This window comes from Cynara cardunculus, assembly GCF_001531365.2.
Source record: "Cynara cardunculus var. scolymus isolate 2C chromosome LG 2, CcrdV1, whole genome shotgun sequence".
NCBI classification, from domain to species: domain Eukaryota; kingdom Viridiplantae; phylum Streptophyta; class Magnoliopsida; order Asterales; family Asteraceae; genus Cynara; species Cynara cardunculus.
The window spans coordinates 8,855,024-8,874,717 of NC_037529.1; the positions used below are offsets into that span (position 1 = coordinate 8,855,024).

Sequence of the window (19,694 nt, forward strand, 5' to 3'; positions counted from 1 at the left end):
GTAAATCAATTGCAATAATAAATAAAATAAATGTCTATTAAGAAGAAGTTGAATAGTCTAGGGGGTTAAACTTATCTTGAATGCTTATTAAAAAGTTGAATAATTTGGGAGGTTAAACTTAGTTGGATGCAAAATTACCAAATGATCTCATCTATTATGAAATATACAATTTGCTTATAGGGGCATAATAGTATTTAACTTAATTAGTATTTTAAAAAACAAAAAAAAGGAGAAAAAAGATAAATAAGCTCCTAGCTTTTAAAAGAGGCCACATCATGCATAGTGGTTTTTTCTTTAATATATATATAGATTTGTAGGGACACCAAATCCAAATGTGTGGGAGAAGATAGTGAATGATATTTTTCCAATTGAGGCTTCCATGTTTACCTAATTTCAACACCATTTTTGTAAATACAAATCACTTTTTGGTACATTCCTTCCACCCATTATTATTTTCATTTCAATATTTGTACTTTCTACTCTTTTTTATTTTTATGAATTATCTCCTTTTACATGTTACAAAATTATGATTTTCTTTATCATGTATATTTACTAAAAAATTTAATGTATATATAGAGTTGGGTTGAGGAGAAAACTTAAAAAAAATGAAAAATTGAAGAACACCCTGATAATATTTATCTGGACGGTATACACATGCATATAACATGCACATATGCATAGAAACCAAAAAACAATTTCAATTAATTATATATACATGTACATATGAAACAGATCAATAATTATCAGGATATTTGTTAGTTTTTTATTTTTTTAAAAGTTTTTCTAAAATATATAATTATCCAAATTTACTATGTCAAAACTACACAAAATAGCTAATCTGATTTCTTGGGATAAGAGAGTAATAACGTTGACACTTGTTCCTTGATATTTATTATCCAAAAGAAATAAAAGACTCAAAAAACAAGCAAAATGCAGTTTCTTTCCTTTTCTACTTGCCATCTTTAGACTTGGAATTTTAAGTGAGAGAGAGGAAGGAAGGAGGTTGAGTGTATATCTGCTCCATGCTGACTGCAGCATCTCATGATTCCCATTTCTAAACCAAAAAATCTCTTTGGCAGGTTACTCTCTTGTCGTTTTCTCCCTTCTTCTGGCATTATTTGCATTGCCTTTGGACGCAAAATACAAAACTAGAGATTGGAATTAGCACTTTTCTCCTTTTATCACCTCTAAATGTCACCAAGCCCCACCCCATTTCATTTTCAACACCCTTTTTTTCTTCTCTCATCACTCTCGATCATCATCAGCTACTCTACAGAATCTAGGGTTTTCAAGACTTGAATATCCAGTTGTTTGACACCAAACCCAGGTCAGAATCTTGTTTATTTCTGTGTTTTCTCAATCAATTCAACTGATTTTAGTTTTAGGGTTCCATGACTGTTACTTGATCAAGATTGTATCTGCTTCTCTAACGTGCATATTGATTTCAAGAATCTGCATGCTTTCATATTCTTTTTTTGTTAAATTATAGAATCTTGGTTGATACTGATCAAAAAGTGTTGTTAGTTGATCAAGTTTGTATCTTTTTGCTTCTTTTAATACCTGTTTTGTTGATTTGAACTTTTGAGGGAAGTTATATTTTTTTTGTTTGATGAGAAAATGGAACTAAAATACAAGTGGGTTGTGAAACTTTATTCTAATTTAGGGTGATATATATAGTGTCTGTGTGTATATATTGAGCTCAACCAAAATTGCAGGTAACAGTAATTCAAGTATTCAAGACATTTAGCTTCATATGTGTTCTCTTTTGAATTGAAGTTGCCAAAATTCTGGATAAACGCCTGCTGACCCAGATTTCTTATTGGGGTTAGGGATTGGAGGAGGTGTTGGAAGAACTTGCTGAAAGTTTATCAAGATAAACTGTGCTCTAAAGTTTGTTTAGGCCATTGATATTTCTAGTCTGTATGATAATTTACCCTTTCAAGTTCTATTTATCTGCATTTTGAGTTGCTTATCAATGTTTCTTCTTACAAAATCGTGTTTTTTTATTTAAAATTTTACCTATTGTAGGGGTTATTTGGATTCTACAACTTTTCGACAAAAGATGTAGGAATTTTGACGGTTGAATCACAAAAGTGGAAAATGGCCACTGAAAGCCCAATTAGAATCATGGAAACAAGTGGAAAATGGCCATCACACAATGAAATGGCGGCATTCGGGAAACCATCTAACAATATGGGCATTGAGGACCTTGGATCACTCTTGAAGGGCCAAAGTTTTCAAGAAAAACAGAGGGCTTTGGCTCCTAATCGTAGTGGAAGCGCACCTCCAAGCATGGAAGGTTCATTTGCAGCTATCGAGAACCTCATGTTTAGACATAAAATTGCTGAAAATGCAAGTCCAAATAGTCATACTGACACGTGTCAGTCTGAAGAACAACTTCGTGCAGATCCTTCTTATTTTGCATATTACTCGGCCCATGTTAATTTAAACCCCAGACTCCCTCCACCTCTAATTTCTGATGAAAATCGACATCTCTTTCGTAATGTAGCAAGTACAGGAAATAATCGAAGATTGCCATCTTTTGATGATTCTAGTGGCTCTTTCCGCTTGACTCAGAGTAACCTTTCTACTCACAGGGAAGAGTCAGATGATGATCGATCACCAAAACAGGTATGTAAGTTTCATAACAGAGAAAGTGATTTCTGTTTTTTGGATATCAAGATTCTACTTAATTTTCAAGTTGTTAAGAGGTATACACTCACTATATGTATCTTCTTCAAGGGTTGCTATTATTTTTGTTTCGTACACATTTTCTGACAAGTTACAGACACCCTCTTGGACATATAATAATCTGACTGCATTGAATTGTGGAAAAAGCAAGTTGATGGTCAGATTAAGGTCATGTTTGGTAATTATTTGCTCATATGTTGGGGGGAAATCCGAAGAAAATTTTGCTGTTGTGATTTTTCAGGATGAAGTAGTTCTTTGGTTATAAATATGCATTCCTATCACCTTCACATTTGGGAAAAAAAATGTTTTAGAGTTCGTATCAAGATGTTTTTCATAGTTACAAGTGCCGTGTAATCTCCATGCAGGAAGATTTTCCTCGAGCTCCATCACCTTTGCAGTCTCGCTCATATAGACATGAAACAATCGAGGAAGCATATAATCATGATGGTGATGATACGGGGCAACTTTTGTACTCTGATCCTGCAACTGCAGCTATTTCAAGTTCATCATCATTAGATAGTAGAGTGGGCATGCCATCCCTTAACATGAGTCCGATCAGCCATTCAGAAGATGATGTTTCATCCGTTGCAGGTATAACAAATGGAATTGTTGCCATTGATGTTTTGGAAAGTCAAAGAGAGCAACAGCAGAGAAGTATGTTCCACGTTCATGGCCACCATCCTCAAATAGTTTCACAAGGTCAAACATATATTGGCATGAATCATTTTCTTCAAAGTCCCTCCAATTTCTCCTCTGAGGTACAACGGGTACTTCAGTCATCGGGATTGACACCACCGTATGCATCTGGTTCAGCATACATGATGTCAGGAAATCATGTTTACCCAAACATGGTTCCATCTGGATACTTTCCTCAACAATACTTAGGTGGATATGCATTCAATCCCGCATCTATTTCACCTTATGTAACTGGATATCTCCCTACTGGTCCTGCTCCTATGCCTTTTGACATAAATGGTTCTCCAAGCTTTATTGGTCAGAATCAAACTTCTGGAGTTAATTTGCAACATTTGAACAAGTTTTATGGGCATCTTGGGTTACCGATTCAATCTCCATTTGGTGAAAGTTTGCAGCTTTCTACTCATGGAGATGACCAGATACAGAAACAGCAACATTTAGGAATCATGGGCCACAGCAACTTGAACTTTGGGAGCCCAACCAACATGGGTGTTCTGCAGTTTCCAACCTCAACGTTTGCTAGTCCACCTATGCCAGGATCCCCGATAGGTGGGATCGGTTTCCCTGGTGGGAGAAATGGAATTAGGCCATCATCTAGTCCGTATGCTGGATGGCAAGCACATAGTGGACGTCAGGTTTTCAAAGATCCAAAAACTTATTCTTTTCTTGAAGAACTGAAATCTGGTAAAGGTCGCAGGCTTGAGCTTTCTGATATTTTTGGGCACGTCGATGAATTCTGGTGAGTGGTAAACAAGTTATAATCACGCAAGTATATTTGGTTCTGTTAGGAGAACTAACGTTGTATTTGTAACTATTAACACAGTGGTGATCAACATGGAAGTCGATTCATTCAACAGAAGTTGGAAATATGTAGCATTGAGGAGAAAGAATCTGTATTTAAGGAAGTTCTTCCAAATGCTTCCAGTTTAATCACTGATGTTTTTGGTAACTATGTCATCCAAAAGGTGAGACATCACAACTTAAGGCCACATTTGGCAATCATGAACTCGCTTATTTTTTTAGCTTTATTGAAAAATTCCCGTTTGGTTAGTCATAAGCTAGCTTCTTGAAAAACTACTTCATTCAGAAAGCTCCCCCCGCGGGTCTTTTACATTGTCATCTAGTTTATCAACTAACGGCCAGCTTATCAGCCAACGGCCTACTTATCAGCTAGTTTGCCAAACATAGCCTCAGTGTTAATGGTCGGGTAATTTTGCATGCTAATTCTACTGATCACTTAGTTGTATATGGTTCATCTCCTGACTTTGGTGCATTACAGTTTTTTGAGTATGGAAGTGGTGAGCAAAGGAGGGAGCTTGGAAACCAGCTTGAAGGTCAGATATTGCCTTTAAGTCTGCAGATGTATGGCTGCCGAGTGATCCAAAAGGTAGACGACTAATAATTTACACTGGGATTCATAATCTCTCCATCCCATAAAAATTGTAATGCTTCCGTTTTTGGGATGTCCACTAGACAATGCAACATTGTTCAAAGCTTTCATGTTAAAGTTAAGGGCAAAATGCATTAAAATGCAGCAAAGTTTGGTTTAGTTCCTATTTAGTGTAACAAATATTTTTCTGCTCAATCGATATAACAGAGTTTCAAAAATTCCTATTTTGTACCATTTGACAGTTAACCTGCTGATCTTGCAATATTTAATGATGCGGATACCTGTCTACGAAAGGGTGTTTGCAGAGAAGTGTGTGATAAACTTGACATCCACGTCACCAAATGTTATCAGTAGGTTATTGGTCAAAATGGGTAAAAAAATAGGAAATTTTGAAACTTTGTTATATTAAATAGAAAGTTTAAACATTTCCTATTGTTAAAAATTATCCTTCCACCCCATAAGAAATGACAAATAGTTTAATGGAAGTGTTTGATTAGTGAAACTATCTAAAATAGCCATCAATAATGATAAAGTGGAGGAACCTGGTGGACCCAAATCAATGCCATCAATATTTCATAATGTTTACCAACCGAAAAAAGGCAATGTCCGCTTCAACTTTACGGAAAGGAAAATGTTGCATTTATTTTGGAAACGAGGATCTAATAGTTTCAAGATAAAGGATGTTTTGGTTCTCTTTGCAAAATTTATGTCAGGCCCTTGATGTTATCGAGCTAGAACAAAAGATCAAGCTTGTTCTTGAGCTGGATGGACATGTCTTGAGATGTGTTCGTGATCAGAACGGAAATCATGTGATACAGAAGTGTATAGAGAGTATACCAATGGAGAAAATAAAATTCGTGATCTCATCTTTTCGTGGTCAAGTTGCAGCCCTTTCAACACATCCATATGGGTGCCGTGTCATACAGGTGCAATCCTTCTTTCTTCTTTATTTGTTTTGTTTTAACGACAATCCTTAATTGTTCTTCTTGATTTAACCTTTCGTTTGTTGTCAATAGAGGGTTCTAGAACACTCTACAGATGAATTACATAGCCAATTTATAGTCAATGAGATACTGGAATCTGTTTATACTCTTGCACAGGATCAATATGGCAATTATGTGACTCAGGTTTGTTTTTGTCCTCTTTCTCATTTCTAAATGAGTGAAATCTTTAGGCTTGTTGGGTTCCTATTTGTCGAATACTTTTTTTTTAGCATATTCGGGTGTTCTTTTTGGGGGAGGTCTTCACGTAAACATCTTTAGGATAGAGATCAGGTCTTCGGGTGGGATTATTGGGCTCGTTTGGTTTGTTTTTCTTTTTCTTTTTTCTGCAATTGTTTTTGATGTCATTTATGGTTATGCACGACTTGCAGCATGTGCTGAAGAGGGGAAAGCCTGAGGAAAGAAGCCAAATCGTGCACAAGTTGGCCGGTCATGTTGTACAACTGAGCCAACATAAATTTGCATCAAATGTCATCGAGAAGTGTTTGGAATATGGCGATTCTGCAGCAAGGGGAATCCTGATCGAAGAGATTGTTGGTCTTGGTGATAATAGCGAAAACTTATTGGTGAGCACTCTTTTCTATTCCTCTTTTTGATTTGTTGCTTGGCTGTCATATTATCAAACCACATCAAACGAACGTAGGTCCGGGAAGGGTAGGATGTATGCAGAGGTTACCTCTACCCCTCTGAGACACTACTTTCGAGTGGGATATACTAGGTTTGTTTGGTTTTGGTATATGTTCAAAAAGCAAATTTTAGTTGTTACTCATGTAGTTGCTACTTTCGAGTGGGATATACTAGGTTTGTTTGTAAGGGTATGATTTTGATGTTGTAGGCGATGGTGAAAGACCAATTTGCGAATTATGTCATCCAGAAGGTTCTTCAAACATGCATGGGAGACCAACGAGAAGTGTTGCTTGGTCGTATAAAGATTCATCTCAATTCATTGAAGAAATATACTTACGGAAAACATATTGTCACTCGCTTTGAACAACTGTACGACGAAGGTGCGTTTATTCTCTCTTTTTATATTTGTTATCAGAAATGTGGATTATTTTGTCCGTCAATATTCATAACTCTTGTCGACACTAAGACTTTTAACTTGTTTTTTTTGTTAAACTCCGTTACTTGCAGAAGTTGAGGCATCCGGTTCGTGACCGATTACAGAAACTGGAAAACGGAAAAGGTATATTCGAGGCATGGGATGGTTAGGAAGTGACGAAAATATCGAACTATGAGTCGATATATATAGATGGTTTTTTAACAATCATGATGCACAGGATGCAGAATAGTGATGATCCTCCTTGCAGCTGCAAATTTGTGAACCATTTTTTTCAAGTGTGTGGTGGTTTGAATATATATTTTTCTAAACTTAAAATGGTTAAAATAGATCGAGATTGAAGATCACATGAGAATTTTATCTTTTGTGAGAACCACCTCGTAGCCCTTGGATGATTTCTTTCTTTTGTTTGATTGAACGGCTCACGAAAATTTGGTGGCATAGATGTAAATAAGTGAAACTTTGATGGTATGGATGTAGGCCGAAACAATCTTAACATATCTCATATACCTTAAATTTTTTAACATGGAACCTTAGTATACCTTAACTGATCTTTAACAATTCAGAACAAACATGAACATACCAAAGCGACACACGCTCGATCTTTGACAGACGTGATCAGGTTCTTACAGGAATGGGAACTTTTACCGTAACCAAACGCAGACCAAAATGGAATGGCATCAAGCTTGAGTGAACGTTTCATACCATAAAACAAAATAAAGAAATGGTTCAGGTGAAATGCCAAGCTGCAAAAAGTACTAAATTAGAAACCCTCTCTGTTTTTCATTATCGTGATCTGAAGCATGACGATATATGATGATATCTGATACATCAAGTACGTAAAAAAACTTTTAAGAGATCAAAAATGGGCCTTCCGCTTGCGTGCAGTGTATTTGGAATCTGGAGGAACAACGTTTCCTTTGCTCCTCATCTTCTCCTTCTTCTTTAACACCCATGCTCTCGTTTTGCCTTTCTTCGTTAGTTTTTGCTTCTTTCGTGGCCTGTGCCTATCTGAAATACACACCTACACAAACGAAATGTTAAAGAAGATCAGAGGCCAGTTTGGGATTTTAAAACAGATTAGGTGCATATTGACCTCAAAAGATCAGATTGTAATACAACTTACAGTTTGGTTCTCTTCATCCCCGCTACTCTCATCATCTGAACAACTGTTTCCGTCTTCACCTATGGCACTTGGTGTGGCGGTGCTCAAAGACGGCGGCCCACATGTAAGCACAAGGTATTCTTTTCTTTTCTTAGAACTGTTTGTAAAGACCGTTTCAAATTAGTGTTTCAAGATGAATACGAAAACCCTAATGATGTCTTTGTTTAAACTCAAAAGTCTACAAGAATTTCATCAAGGGAACGTTATGGGAAAAGAAAGTGATACCTGTGGGGGTAATCTATGACTACGCCTCCAGCAAATCCAGCACGCATAGCAAAACCTAAGATTAGTTCCCGTTGGGCATTATTTTCAGGATACAATTGAAAAACTGCTCTAGCTCCCCTGCCCAAACATCTATAAAGTGATCCAAAGAAAGCCCTGCAAGATATATAGATACATAAACGTGAGCAACAAGAGACGCCAGTATTTCACTACTGCTGATATCATCACAAATTCAAAATCAATCTTACAAATTTTTACATCATTTTATATCTATTTGTAGTGATTACTAATTATTGATTTTTATATCAATTTCAAGAGTAATAGTGCACGCATAATTCATACCATCTTTGATGTTTAAAGTAGTGCATTTGGCTTTAAAAATCAAAAGATAACACTCGGAAATGAGCAAATGGAACTACGATCATTATGTACACTTGAATAAGAAGAGATAAGATGCTACATACTTCAATCTCAACCGTGGCTCGTGACAAGATTTATCAGCATTGCACAGCCACTGCACAACCAAACAAGCTGTGTTACATTAACCATTTTTCAACTCCTGAAAGTTTTGCCTTGCGTAAAGACCTTATATACTTCAGAATTCAGATATATGAAAAAGCAAGAAGCAGCAGCAGAAACTCAAATAATCACAATCCGAAGTGGCTAATCGTGTTAGTATGACTGCTCCAAAAGAAAATAGCATCTTATGAAGAAATTATAGTACATGCATACAACAAAGACAAAATGATTGGCAGGAAAAAACAGCTATAAAGTTATCAAAATCTGCTTAAGCATATGCAGAAAATCAAGATAATCCTATTTATCCAACATGTCAAGGCAATCCCATTTATCAACCAGCTCAAGTCTAAGACGACATAAGAAGACTTGGATTAAATTTTAATAGACTGATATAAGCATGAACAAAATGAAATGTAGAAATCTTAATAGAGCGAAGCAATTCTAAAAAAGATGAAACTAGAAACAAATATAACATTACTTTGAAACTTTCTATCATTTTCTTATGTTAAGTAGTGCTACAAGAAAAATGTCATAGAAATGTTGACCAATGCATCACCAAAAATGAATAGCAAAGAATTCAAACTTCAAAAGAAGAAACACAAACCTGAACAGCTGAGATACTGATGGCACCATCAATCAATCCAGGACGGAGTCCTAGGCCCTGCATATGCAATAAGGTACTTGCTGAACTTTAAGAACAGAAGATGATAAAAATAAGAACCTCCTACTTCAGTGAACTTTAAGACAGAAAACCTTTCCTAAGCAACATTCAACACTTCTGGCATGATCATAAGATAATTGCCTTTACATGTCAAAGACTCACTGAAAAAACTGTAGATGGCAAGTTTACAGAATCATGAAAGATTTTCAATTTAAATTCTTAACAGTTAAAATTCTGGCTATCATGCAACTTTTTTATGGACTAAAGGATTGAGATGCTTTGTAGTATCTCATTCTGTTAAGAACTGAGGAACTAGGATAGTTTAAGACTTCAGAGAGATTAAGCAAGAGCTCATCAAACCATAAAGATGATGCATATTGAAACCTAAAATGCCATGCAGTTAGCCTACTGGACAACTTAAGAAGTCACCTGTTTATAGATATGGAGTATTGAGATGTGACTGTACAAGTGGTTCACAGTCCATATTTAAATCTCACAAATGAATTATAGGTATAAGGAAATAAGAAGGCTACCTGACCCATGTCACCAAGTATAAGATCGCCATCAGTCTCCCTCTCCAATGCAATATCTGAATTAGATATTTGTGCACAATAGATAAATCCACCTCCAATGCTTTTTAGAAGAGAGATAGAGAGAGAAATGAAGAAAGAGATTGAATTGAACAAACCCAAACTATTGCATACCAAGCATAGAGCGTGATATATCTAGACCAATCCATTGATGCCCATTTTCAGATATTGTTTCGCCACTAAGTCCCGAACCACAACCTGACAATCATAAGAGCAAGAAACCCATGTCTTTGATTATTTCAAGAAGACAACTCAGAATAGATTAGCATCTATTAAGAATGCCCACACATGAATCATAAATGAGATGTTTTGCATCTGGTTCTCATGATCCAGTCTGTTTCCATGCCAAAGGATCTCAATAATCATCCAAACTTTATTGTTATAACACACTCGAGTTCAGAGGCAGAACAAGGGAAAAAGTGGTGGCACAATTTAACTATAATAAACAAAGACAAAGATAATTTTTATAAAATCATTATTGGTGTGTTGGTTATTTCCTTGCTTAGCGTAAGGTTCCGAGTGCGAGTCTTTTTTGTAGGTTTTCATCCCAAACATTTAAAAAAATAAAAAAATGATATTAAAAGCTAAAAAACTCAGAAAATTGATACATACGGGTTCAAACCCATGCTTGGAACAAAAGAAAAGGCCACACAAACCAACTCTACCAAGAGAAATTTGTGTTATGTTGTAGTTTGAAGGAATTTAAGGGGCACTCGAAATGATACGGTAGCACCTTCAGGAAAATAACTTTTTTCCCATTACAACGGATTCATTAAGAGGCAGTCCATGCCACCGTATGCTACCAAGTGGGTCCGCCCCTTCTTGAGTTAATTCTTTCACTAAGACAGTATTAAGAGCATTTGAAAGATGGTCCTAGCTACTACGGCCATTCCTCAAATCAGATACACCAGTCTGACATTTTTGTCGCTTAAAAACGGCTGCAACTTAACTTATCATCTCTAATTACAATCTTCAAAAAGAAAATCCGTTTTGACCTTAAGGCTCATACATGAAGGCATAAAGCTCACTACAATCCGTCAAAACATCATAGATCCGTCCTTTCATTCCCAAAAACGTAATAAAACAACAATCCACTTGATGAATTGCAAGAATAAACAAATCCACATCCAAATCACGAGCCTTCAATGTAGATAAAAACACGAAGAAATATCAATTTACCAATATCAAGAAGCAATCTAGGTATCCCATCATCAGGCAACGCAAGAAGCTCCAGTGCTCTCTCTGAAAGCTCTGCCTTCAATTTCAATATAGCTTTTTAAAACATTATCATTGAAACGAGAAAAGAAAAACCACTAAGAAAATCATAAAACCCCACTAATTACATACAAAAACAAGACAAGTACACATACACATTCATATGAACATATACCTGAATTCCGACGATACGCGAGGATGAAGTGTACTTTCGAGCTTCAACATCGTCGTAGAATATCTCCGGCGGTGCTTGCAGCTCCGGCCTCGACGACATCTATACTGACAACGGCGGCGGTGGTTGGTTTTAGTGGTCGACAAGAAGATGCTGTTGGGGTTTTACTCGGCGGTGTACTGCAATGCAAGAGGGTTTCGAGTCAAAATTAGGTTTCATGTTCAAAAAACCTTTTATACATATTAAAATTAGTGAATTGCAATTTTCCCCTCAGAGTTAGAGATCACTTCCACTTTGGTCCCTTGAAAAAACTTAATTCTTTTCTCGTCTTTCGGTTGGTGATTTTTGTTTAAATTTGGTCCTTTCGATCCCGTGACACTCGGCTCCACCGTCAACCTCTGCCTCTTTGTAGTATGAATTAGCGAGATGAAGTATTGTACTACATAGATGGTTTAGGGATTCAGGGCATGTTCATATATTTAAAGTCAGATATTTTAGTTTACATTGTTGTTCAAATAAATGTAAACGTACCGTGTTCATTTTGTTTATATCATTTATGTTGTTCATAATATTGTTTGAAGAAATAAAGATTGTGTTCAGTTTTTGTTGTACACCCTATTCTTCATATAGCATCTTATAGAAAAAATACGACAACATACTGGTGAAGTAGAACCTTTTATGTCATTAATTTCTCAATTAATCCTCTCTGTTTGAAACAATTGAAAAGCAATTAATAGCTCATAAACAATATCGTCAAGTTCCAATCCAAGAGTGAAAATTCATAAACCAATCATTTTTCTTTTCTCAAATTCTTCACTTTTTTGGCCATTTTTTAAACTCTCCACTCAAAACTTTTTGGCAGACATTTCACGAAAATAATCACTCTGCTCTTTGAAGTAAATAAGTCTAAACTTTTAAGCCCTATTTTCAAGTGATTTCAGTTCTGATTATCATTTAAATGGGCATCCATCCAGTAGGTTAGGCTGAAAACACCAGCAGAATGTTTATTCCTGATCCAAAACTTTGGGTACAAATAACAAACAAATTGAACCTGAATTATCCTAAACTCCAGCTTATGAACTTGATACGAGAAAATATTGTCATTAAAATTTCAACCCGGAATGAATTGCCACCACTCCTCCCACAAGATTTTCGTACTCCACCTTTTGAAACCCAGCCTCTGCAATCATTGAAGCAAACACCTCCTGGAAAACCACCAATTATTCGGCTGTATAGCTTCATCGAATTACAAAGATTAAAAAAAACATACCTGCGGAGGAAAACGTCGAACGCTCTCAACCAAATATTGATAAGAATCACGATCTCCTGCAACAAGCTCACCTAGAACTGGAATCACTGAGAATGAGTAGGAATCATACCTGATCAATAAACAATAAGAGGGGTCAAAAGGAGGACTGTGTATAGAATACTTTTCGACTTTGAAAGCATGTGTCATTTGTTTTACTAAATCGAAAATGTGTCTCCTTGATAATATTTCAATCCTTGGTTATTGATTCTTTAAAGCAAATGTAAATCAATTTTAGAGTTAGAATGTAATTTCTTCAACACTTGAAAGGTCATGTAATTAAAATGCTCATAACTGTTCAAATGTAAGTTTAAAGATACTTACAGCTGCTTGAAAACTGGAGCTTCTACATGGCTGAGTTCAAGGCAAAGGAATCTCCCTCCCTTTTTGAGTACCCTGATTCAAAGGTAAATTATCAACAGAGTAAGTATTTCTAGATTAATTTGTCGGGTATTTACAATAAATGATGTTTTTGAACAACTGCTACTCATTTCAAACCTCTTCGTGTTTTATCAAAAACTTTCTAATTTGCAATTTAACTATCAAGTGTTTGCCAAGCAGACAAGATACTTCTCCCTGAAACCATAAATGCAGACGCTTTACACACTAAGCCATTGTTTCACAAGTGCTACTAGATTAGAGAACTTCAGCATCTTCTCAATGTCTAAAAACATGGACACTTCAAAGACCAGAAAACAACATAATAAAAATGTCCTAGTGTTTATGACAAGTATTTAATTAAATACTAACACAACAATTTGGAAACTGTTTTCGCTTCTAACACTAGTTTTCAAACTTCAAGATACCAAACATGGGAACATTTAAATCAATATACAAATCACAAAGGGTCATAGACAAACAATTTATTTGCAGAGTGTTAAACCTAACAATAAAGTATAGAGAAAGATCAAAATAGAGAGTAGAAAAAAAGTTGTGGTCCATCTTTTTCTACTTTCCATGGATGAACTGTTGAGACAGCTCTTCGGTTGCCCAGGTAGCGGTTGAATCATCGGGTCATTAGTATTGACCCAGCCCCATTTTCTTGCCAAACAAAGATTCAACTAGGTTGGATGGGTTTCTAACAATTGGCAATAAACAAAAGAGATTCTATAATGGCAATGGAGTCATTGCAAAGCAAACATTTTTTAATATGTGTTGGTCGTAAGTCTTCAATTGAATGCATGGCTGGCAATCCAGTAAAAATGCTTTTCTTAATATTTTGTGAAGTTCCACAACCATAATCTTCTCTTCTAGTTTTAAAGTCAGGCTAGAGAATTACCTGTATGCTTCAGCAAGAACTTTTTCTATGTGTGTAACGTTCCTAATACCAAAAGCAATAGTGTAACCATCCATTGAACCATCCTCGAAATTGAGCTTTTCTGCATCTCCCTCAACCCATATGAGGGATCCTTGATCTCCAAGCCCTATATAAGTTAGAAGACAACTGGTAATCCATGGTGGGGACATGGTTTATAACTTGCATCATCTCTCTAAATATATATGGACGATGAGTTTCAGTTTTACCAATACTTACCTCTTTCTTGGGCTCGCTTTTTGCCAACATTCAACATATTTGGATTGATATCACAAACATAAACCTGAGTTTCTTCCTGCAAATCCTCTTCAAGGGTGTCTTCTATGGCTCTGCGATTAACACTATTGATAGTTTCTAGGATCCTGAAAGCGACATCGCCTGCAAAAAATTTCAAATTCCATGAGAAGAAAGAATGTTTTTAAAAGCCTCCAACCAGTGAAATTGGACGTTGGGGCATGTCATGATACCATTCAATAGGAAAGATAGTGTTATATGTCAAAAGATAGCAGAAGAACAATGTTGGGATCAAGTCTCAGCACAATTAACGAGATTGAGATCATTCGATTGACATACAACCAAAAGTGTAAAAAAGAAGACATTAGATCTAGGCCAATGTTATCCTACAAACATCAAACGCGCATAATGATACGTATGTTTCAGTTACACAATGCAGAAAATTCCAGGCCAAACACTTCTTACAAACTTGTACCTCAATTCTCATAGCACATTTTTACCATAAGGGCCGTACACAAAAAATGCAATAACATAGTAAACATACTTCAACAACCAAAATCTAAACTAACAAATTCCTTGTTTGTTTGTCTTTAGTTGAGCCCACCAACCAAGTTAAAGGAAAAACGCAGTCATCCAGAAATGGCAGACTTTGGAAAGGCCCTCTCCTGAACAAAGACCGAAGCTTCTGTGAATAGAATATATTTAGACATTACGTATGTATATCTTTTCTACCAGTTCCAAACCTAAGATTGATTATGAAGTATCTATACCTAGTTTAAACATACGACCTTGGACCCAAGCAGTTTAATTTAACATGAAACTTGTTTCCTATTCCTTGTACTTTTAATTTCTAAAGCAGAGTTAAAATGGTATGATTGGTGAGACAGCTATACTGAATTATTGATTATCAAAGCTTGGAATCGGGACTGCAACTTTGCATAAATATGATCATCATATGGACAAACTAACCTGTTCCCCCGGCTACATCAAGATGTTTCATCCCAGGAAATGGACTCAATTTCGAGACCAATCTGGAGAGAGCAAGCATAAAAAATAAGCCTAGTAGACAAATGATGGAATATGAAAATGAAAATAAACTTTGTACTTCACCTATCCTTCCACAATCTATGTAGTCCACCACTCATCAAATCATTCATGATGTCATAGTTTGATGCAACCTTGGTGAAGACATCACCGACCATTTGGCTTTTTTGCTCTTCCTGAATTTCTTTAAATCCTGCAGTACAACTAGCACGTCAATATAGGGGTTTATTACTATGGAGCAAGATCCTGCATAATGGCAGGCTGTTGATGTGTAATCAGAAAGGATGAAAAAACTTATATTTCTTAAGATACAAAAGTATGTTATATAGATAAGAAAATGTGTGCCAATACCAGCACATTATCTATTTAATAATCTATTTAGCTTATATTTCTTAAGAATCAAAAGTATGTAATTGGCAACTGCTTTCATCCTCAAAAACTTGTAGGTAAACTTTTAAGCAAAGTCAACTACATATCATGAACTCATTACTCTTATTACAAAGAGGCACACCCTCTGAGAGACTCCCCCCCCCCCTTTCCTTTCAGTTAGCTTTCATGTCATCATGTGTACAGGATTCTCATGCATATTGCCATGAATCAGAATGAGAAGATTGGTAGAGAAATATTAAAAAGAAAAAGATCGATTATTTAACTTGACAGATAGATGAAGATATACTTAACCCATTTGACAGGAATTGGATTTTTATATTGAATGAGTCCTTTAGTGATAATGTACAATGCTAGCTGGTACAAGGTATTCAGCTAGCTACTCCAAGAACTTCTGATTATGTTTTACCATTAAAAGTGAGAGTGCACGTGTGTATGAATTGTCTAATTGCAGAATCCCACACAACGAACAGTGCTTTGGAAGTCCTATTAGCTCCATACCTAACGTAATAGTTTCCTATCAAATGCTTTCTATTTATAAAATAAGGCACTGGAAACCATGGAGAAAATCGTGTGGATCCTGAAACCTACTTTTGCTCACAGTTTGCTGCTTGCTATTTCACTTATGGGAATGGACCTCAACTTTACCAAATTATGAACTGACTTATGCTAATAATTGCACAGAACAGGCATAAATTTTAATAAATAAGATTATAGCAAGTATATAATTCCCTCCAAACCCAAAACACGATATGCTTTCCTTCATAGATAAGAGGTATAAAGTTGTTTAAATGTATGTGGTGCTTAATACATGAGTTTATGCATTCCCAAACACCACTAGCTAAAAGTCATCAGTTTCATCCCGACTTTTGTTTTGTTTGATCTTCTTGTAAGATAGTGACTTGAGCTATTCGCTTATTTCGAAAATCCCTTTTAGCATCTACCACAATGACAAAGAGAATCAAACTTTGCACAGTGAAGAGGGCAAATTTTAATTTCTCCCTCTATACCAGTGACTGTAGGAGTAAGTAGAGATCCAACATATGCAGATTATTTTCTGAATTCCATTCTTCATTTAGATACTTGTTTATTTTCCTTGTGTGTCTTCCATGCATACTACTTTCTAAAATGAAACTGTCTTACCAATAAACATAGGTTAATGAAACATCCTGCCAACCAACAACCCACTCCTCATTCAATATGATGGTACTCTGGCAGTTCGTTATTTCAAAAATTCTTACATGTAGCTAGGCAATACAAAAACTGTTCATCTTCCATGGTCTGTATGATCAGCATCACATACTTTTGGTTTTAACTAATGTTCAAAATTGAAAATTTTGGATATTCTTGAGAGCTAGCAGCAAAACATAAAAGAGACACAAGATTATGTGGCCCTTAGTGCCTGAGTATAAATTCTGGTGTAAATTTTAAAGGAGTGTCTAGAGTAACACCCTTTTTCACATATTTGCCGTAATTATGAAAGAAAGAACATCAAACAGCAGGATAGCAAGGTTGACCTACCAAAGCTAGTGGCATGAGAATGCAGTGTAGCAGCAGGAGTGAACATGGGTAATAGCTTGCTCCCCAATCTCCGAGCAACCATTCTCGACGACATCCTTTCAGTTCTGTCAGAGTCAACAAACAAAATAAGGAATCAAAGAGTTTACACTGTGTAAACACATTCTACAGTTCATCAACAAACAAAAGAAGGAATCAAAGACTACATAAAATGTGTAGGCACATTCTACTATTCGTTTAAGCCATGCAGAAGTATAACGAATTATCAAAATAAACGTAATGCATATATGGAACATGATATGGAATTTTATAGGTAGTCCTCTAAGAGTGGAACTGAACGGTGGGTTAATGGAGGCTTTCACACTGCAGTCAAACTGGTGAACCACTTGAGATTGCAGCACACAAGTGTTGATGCCAAAAGGATGTCTACTACGAAAAAGAATTCCTTTATATACCTGGATACCTAGTACTTCTCATTGGTCTGTTAAATTTAATGACACTTACAGACTTAATAGCACAGACCCATGTATAATAAGTGGCAAACAAAAACAAAAAACTAGATCTAATTTAATGACACTTACAGACTTAATAGCACAGACCCATGTATAATAAGTGGCAACCAAAAACAACTAGATCTGCATATGCTCTTCCAAAGTCACCTTTCCAACTCTGGCCTCAAAATTAAAAAGTAATAAATTCAATCAAATACATATAAAAAGATAGGTAGATAACATAATACCACATAAGGATGTCGACCTAAACACCATAACCCGCTGTAGGAAGATATTATAATTAACAGCGACAATCAGATGGATCATGTTTCCAGTTCAACTACGTAAATCTACTACCATATATGAAAAATCAAAACCCAGCTGAAGACCATATATTTCTACAAGGACAAAGAACTGAAATATGCAAAATCAAAACCCAGCTCAAGGCCATATATTCCTATAACGAAAAAGAACTGAAATCCAATTTTCGACGCATATATGGTAGTACTGTAGGAGATTAGAAGCAGAAGAAACAATTGAATAAGCAATGAAGCCAAGTCACAAATGAAACCTATTGTGCACTTTCTAGAAGGCAATGGGGGATTCAGGAGCGTGGAACAGGCTATGCACTATCTAGTGTCTATAACAAATATAAAACCCGAGAAAGCAAACCATACAATTCAAAATAAAAATAGATTGTTAAAAAACAACACAACCACCACTTGATATCGAATTAAGAATTCATAAAACTTATATACCAATCAAATAGTTGTGGTCGAGTTTTCATACTTTGAAACCAATCCAATGTCCCTCCTTTCTTCGTCCTTTTTGATGACTCATTTTCCTATTTGTCTTGTATTTGGAGATATGCTAATTTACTTGATCAACGTAAAGAAAACAATAAAACAACTAATTATACAACAACGGGCAACAAAGAGGAACTATGAGCATATAATCATTCGGTAAAGTTTAAGATTTATGAAATAAACTAACGCAATCCGTGCTAGGCTCAGTCTTGAAAATTTTAACCAAATTTTACAACGTACACAATTAAACATAAAAAGATGATCGCTTAGGTTCAAACCTAGTTGATCAACAATCAATTAACTATGAAGACTTTCCAACACCCAAAGAGTAGAGAGACTGTACCCGGGTTTGCAAGAAAGTGTATGCGGAAAACGATTTAAAAATTAAAATCCCTAATTTACTTGCCTCTTACGAAGCTCGAACTCTTATGTAGACGAGCAGGGAAATCTTCCCCCGTGAGTGAGTAGCGTCACTGCTTGAGAGAAAGAAAGTTTGAGAAATCCACGCCTGTGACTGGTCGTCTGGTAGAGCCGCCGAGGGCAGAGGCTCCAGCAGATAGATGGGAGTGAGCGGCGTGTGAGAGAGATCGACAGATAGCAAATAGCTGTTGATTGACAGTTAACATCACAATTTGTAAACAATTTCCATGAATGTTAACCATTTGAGACATTTTATCAAACATATTGCCTGCATACTGGAAATGATCAAATATAAACTTCAAAACCCTTTTATGTACATGGGTATTTCAATTTGGAACTGTTATAATGCATAGAAAATACTACGTAACAAGCAAAGAAACATAAAACCCATCTATGGCATAGAAAAGAAACGTGACTGTGTGAGAGAAAACCACAATTTGAATTTCTATTCGGTGCTTATACCACAATAGAATGAATAGACACAACCGGAGCCGCAGGTAGAAGGACGTGGCAGTCGCAGTCGCCGGATCAACAGTTCACCAAGCAAAAGAATGGAAGAAACAAGAACAGCGTGATGGGATGGATCGGATGTTTTTTGGGCAAAATTGCTTGTTCACTGTAACCGCCTCCTACAAAAGAAACTTACTAGAACGACCACCAAGTTTTAATAAGTTCACATTTTGTACCCCAAAAGTATAACACTTTCCATTTTAATCATCAAAGTGTCTTATAAATTACTCTCTCAGTCCCAAAATTAGTATTTACGTTCTATTTTAGTTTGTTCCATGTTC

At 35.9% G+C, this 19,694-nt stretch overlaps 3 protein-coding genes across 10 annotated transcripts; 1 reads left to right on the plus strand and 2 right to left on the minus strand.

The window, feature by feature from the left end:
- The first annotated feature begins 1,223 nt into the window (after nucleotides 1-1,223).
- LOC112505774 (pumilio homolog 5-like) lies at nucleotides 1,224-7,211 on the plus strand. Of its 5 annotated transcripts, none has more exons than XM_025109753.1 (11): nucleotides 1,224-1,327; nucleotides 1,830-1,920; nucleotides 2,029-2,631; nucleotides 3,057-4,126; nucleotides 4,211-4,352; nucleotides 4,667-4,774; nucleotides 5,491-5,703; nucleotides 5,794-5,904; nucleotides 6,150-6,344; nucleotides 6,614-6,785; nucleotides 6,913-7,211. In XM_025109753.1, exons 3-11 carry the CDS (start codon nucleotides 2,101-2,103, stop codon nucleotides 6,933-6,935), a joined length of 2,565 nt encoding a protein of 854 aa, XP_024965521.1. In that variant the 5' UTR covers nucleotides 1,224-1,327; nucleotides 1,830-1,920; nucleotides 2,029-2,100; the 3' UTR covers nucleotides 6,936-7,211. The 5 variants fall into 5 exon arrangements, with proteins under 5 accessions (XP_024965521.1, XP_024965523.1, XP_024965519.1 ...); XM_025109755.1 differs by lacking the exon at nucleotides 1,830-1,920 and having other exon boundaries at nucleotides 3,057-3,390; nucleotides 4,078-4,126; XM_025109751.1 differs by lacking the exon at nucleotides 1,830-1,920.
- Nucleotides 7,212-7,509: 298 nt separating this feature from the next.
- On the minus strand, nucleotides 7,510-11,559 carry LOC112505776 (18S rRNA (guanine-N(7))-methyltransferase RID2). The gene is made up of 9 exons (XM_025109756.1): nucleotides 11,386-11,559; nucleotides 11,175-11,250; nucleotides 10,110-10,193; nucleotides 9,939-9,994; nucleotides 9,349-9,405; nucleotides 8,690-8,739; nucleotides 8,229-8,381; nucleotides 7,965-8,100; nucleotides 7,510-7,862 (listed from the first exon to the last, which is right to left on the minus strand). Exons 1-9 carry the CDS (start codon nucleotides 11,482-11,484, stop codon nucleotides 7,698-7,700), a joined length of 876 nt encoding a protein of 291 aa, XP_024965524.1. The 5' UTR covers nucleotides 11,485-11,559; the 3' UTR covers nucleotides 7,510-7,697.
- LOC112505777 (2-methoxy-6-polyprenyl-1,4-benzoquinol methylase, mitochondrial) lies at nucleotides 11,490-19,497 on the minus strand. Of its 4 annotated transcripts, XR_003068442.1 has the most exons (11): nucleotides 19,366-19,497; nucleotides 18,890-19,088; nucleotides 17,190-17,293; nucleotides 15,348-15,474; nucleotides 15,207-15,268; nucleotides 14,223-14,381; nucleotides 13,968-14,112; nucleotides 13,013-13,084; nucleotides 12,653-12,761; nucleotides 12,434-12,587; nucleotides 11,490-11,561 (listed from the first exon to the last, which is right to left on the minus strand). XR_003068442.1 is itself a non-coding variant. In XM_025109757.1 (10 exons), the coding sequence occupies exons 3-10, from the start codon at nucleotides 17,281-17,283 to the stop codon at nucleotides 12,486-12,488; spliced, it is 870 nt and encodes a 289-aa protein (XP_024965525.1). In that variant the 5' UTR covers nucleotides 17,284-17,293; nucleotides 18,890-19,088; nucleotides 19,366-19,497; the 3' UTR covers nucleotides 12,286-12,485. The 4 variants fall into 4 exon arrangements, 3 of the variants coding, with proteins under 3 accessions (XP_024965525.1, XP_024965528.1, XP_024965527.1); XM_025109757.1 differs by lacking the exon at nucleotides 11,490-11,561 and having other exon boundaries at nucleotides 12,286-12,587; XM_025109760.1 differs by lacking the exon at nucleotides 11,490-11,561 and having other exon boundaries at nucleotides 12,286-12,587; nucleotides 18,890-19,178; nucleotides 19,366-19,492.
- Nucleotides 19,498-19,694: the final 197 nt, after the last annotated feature.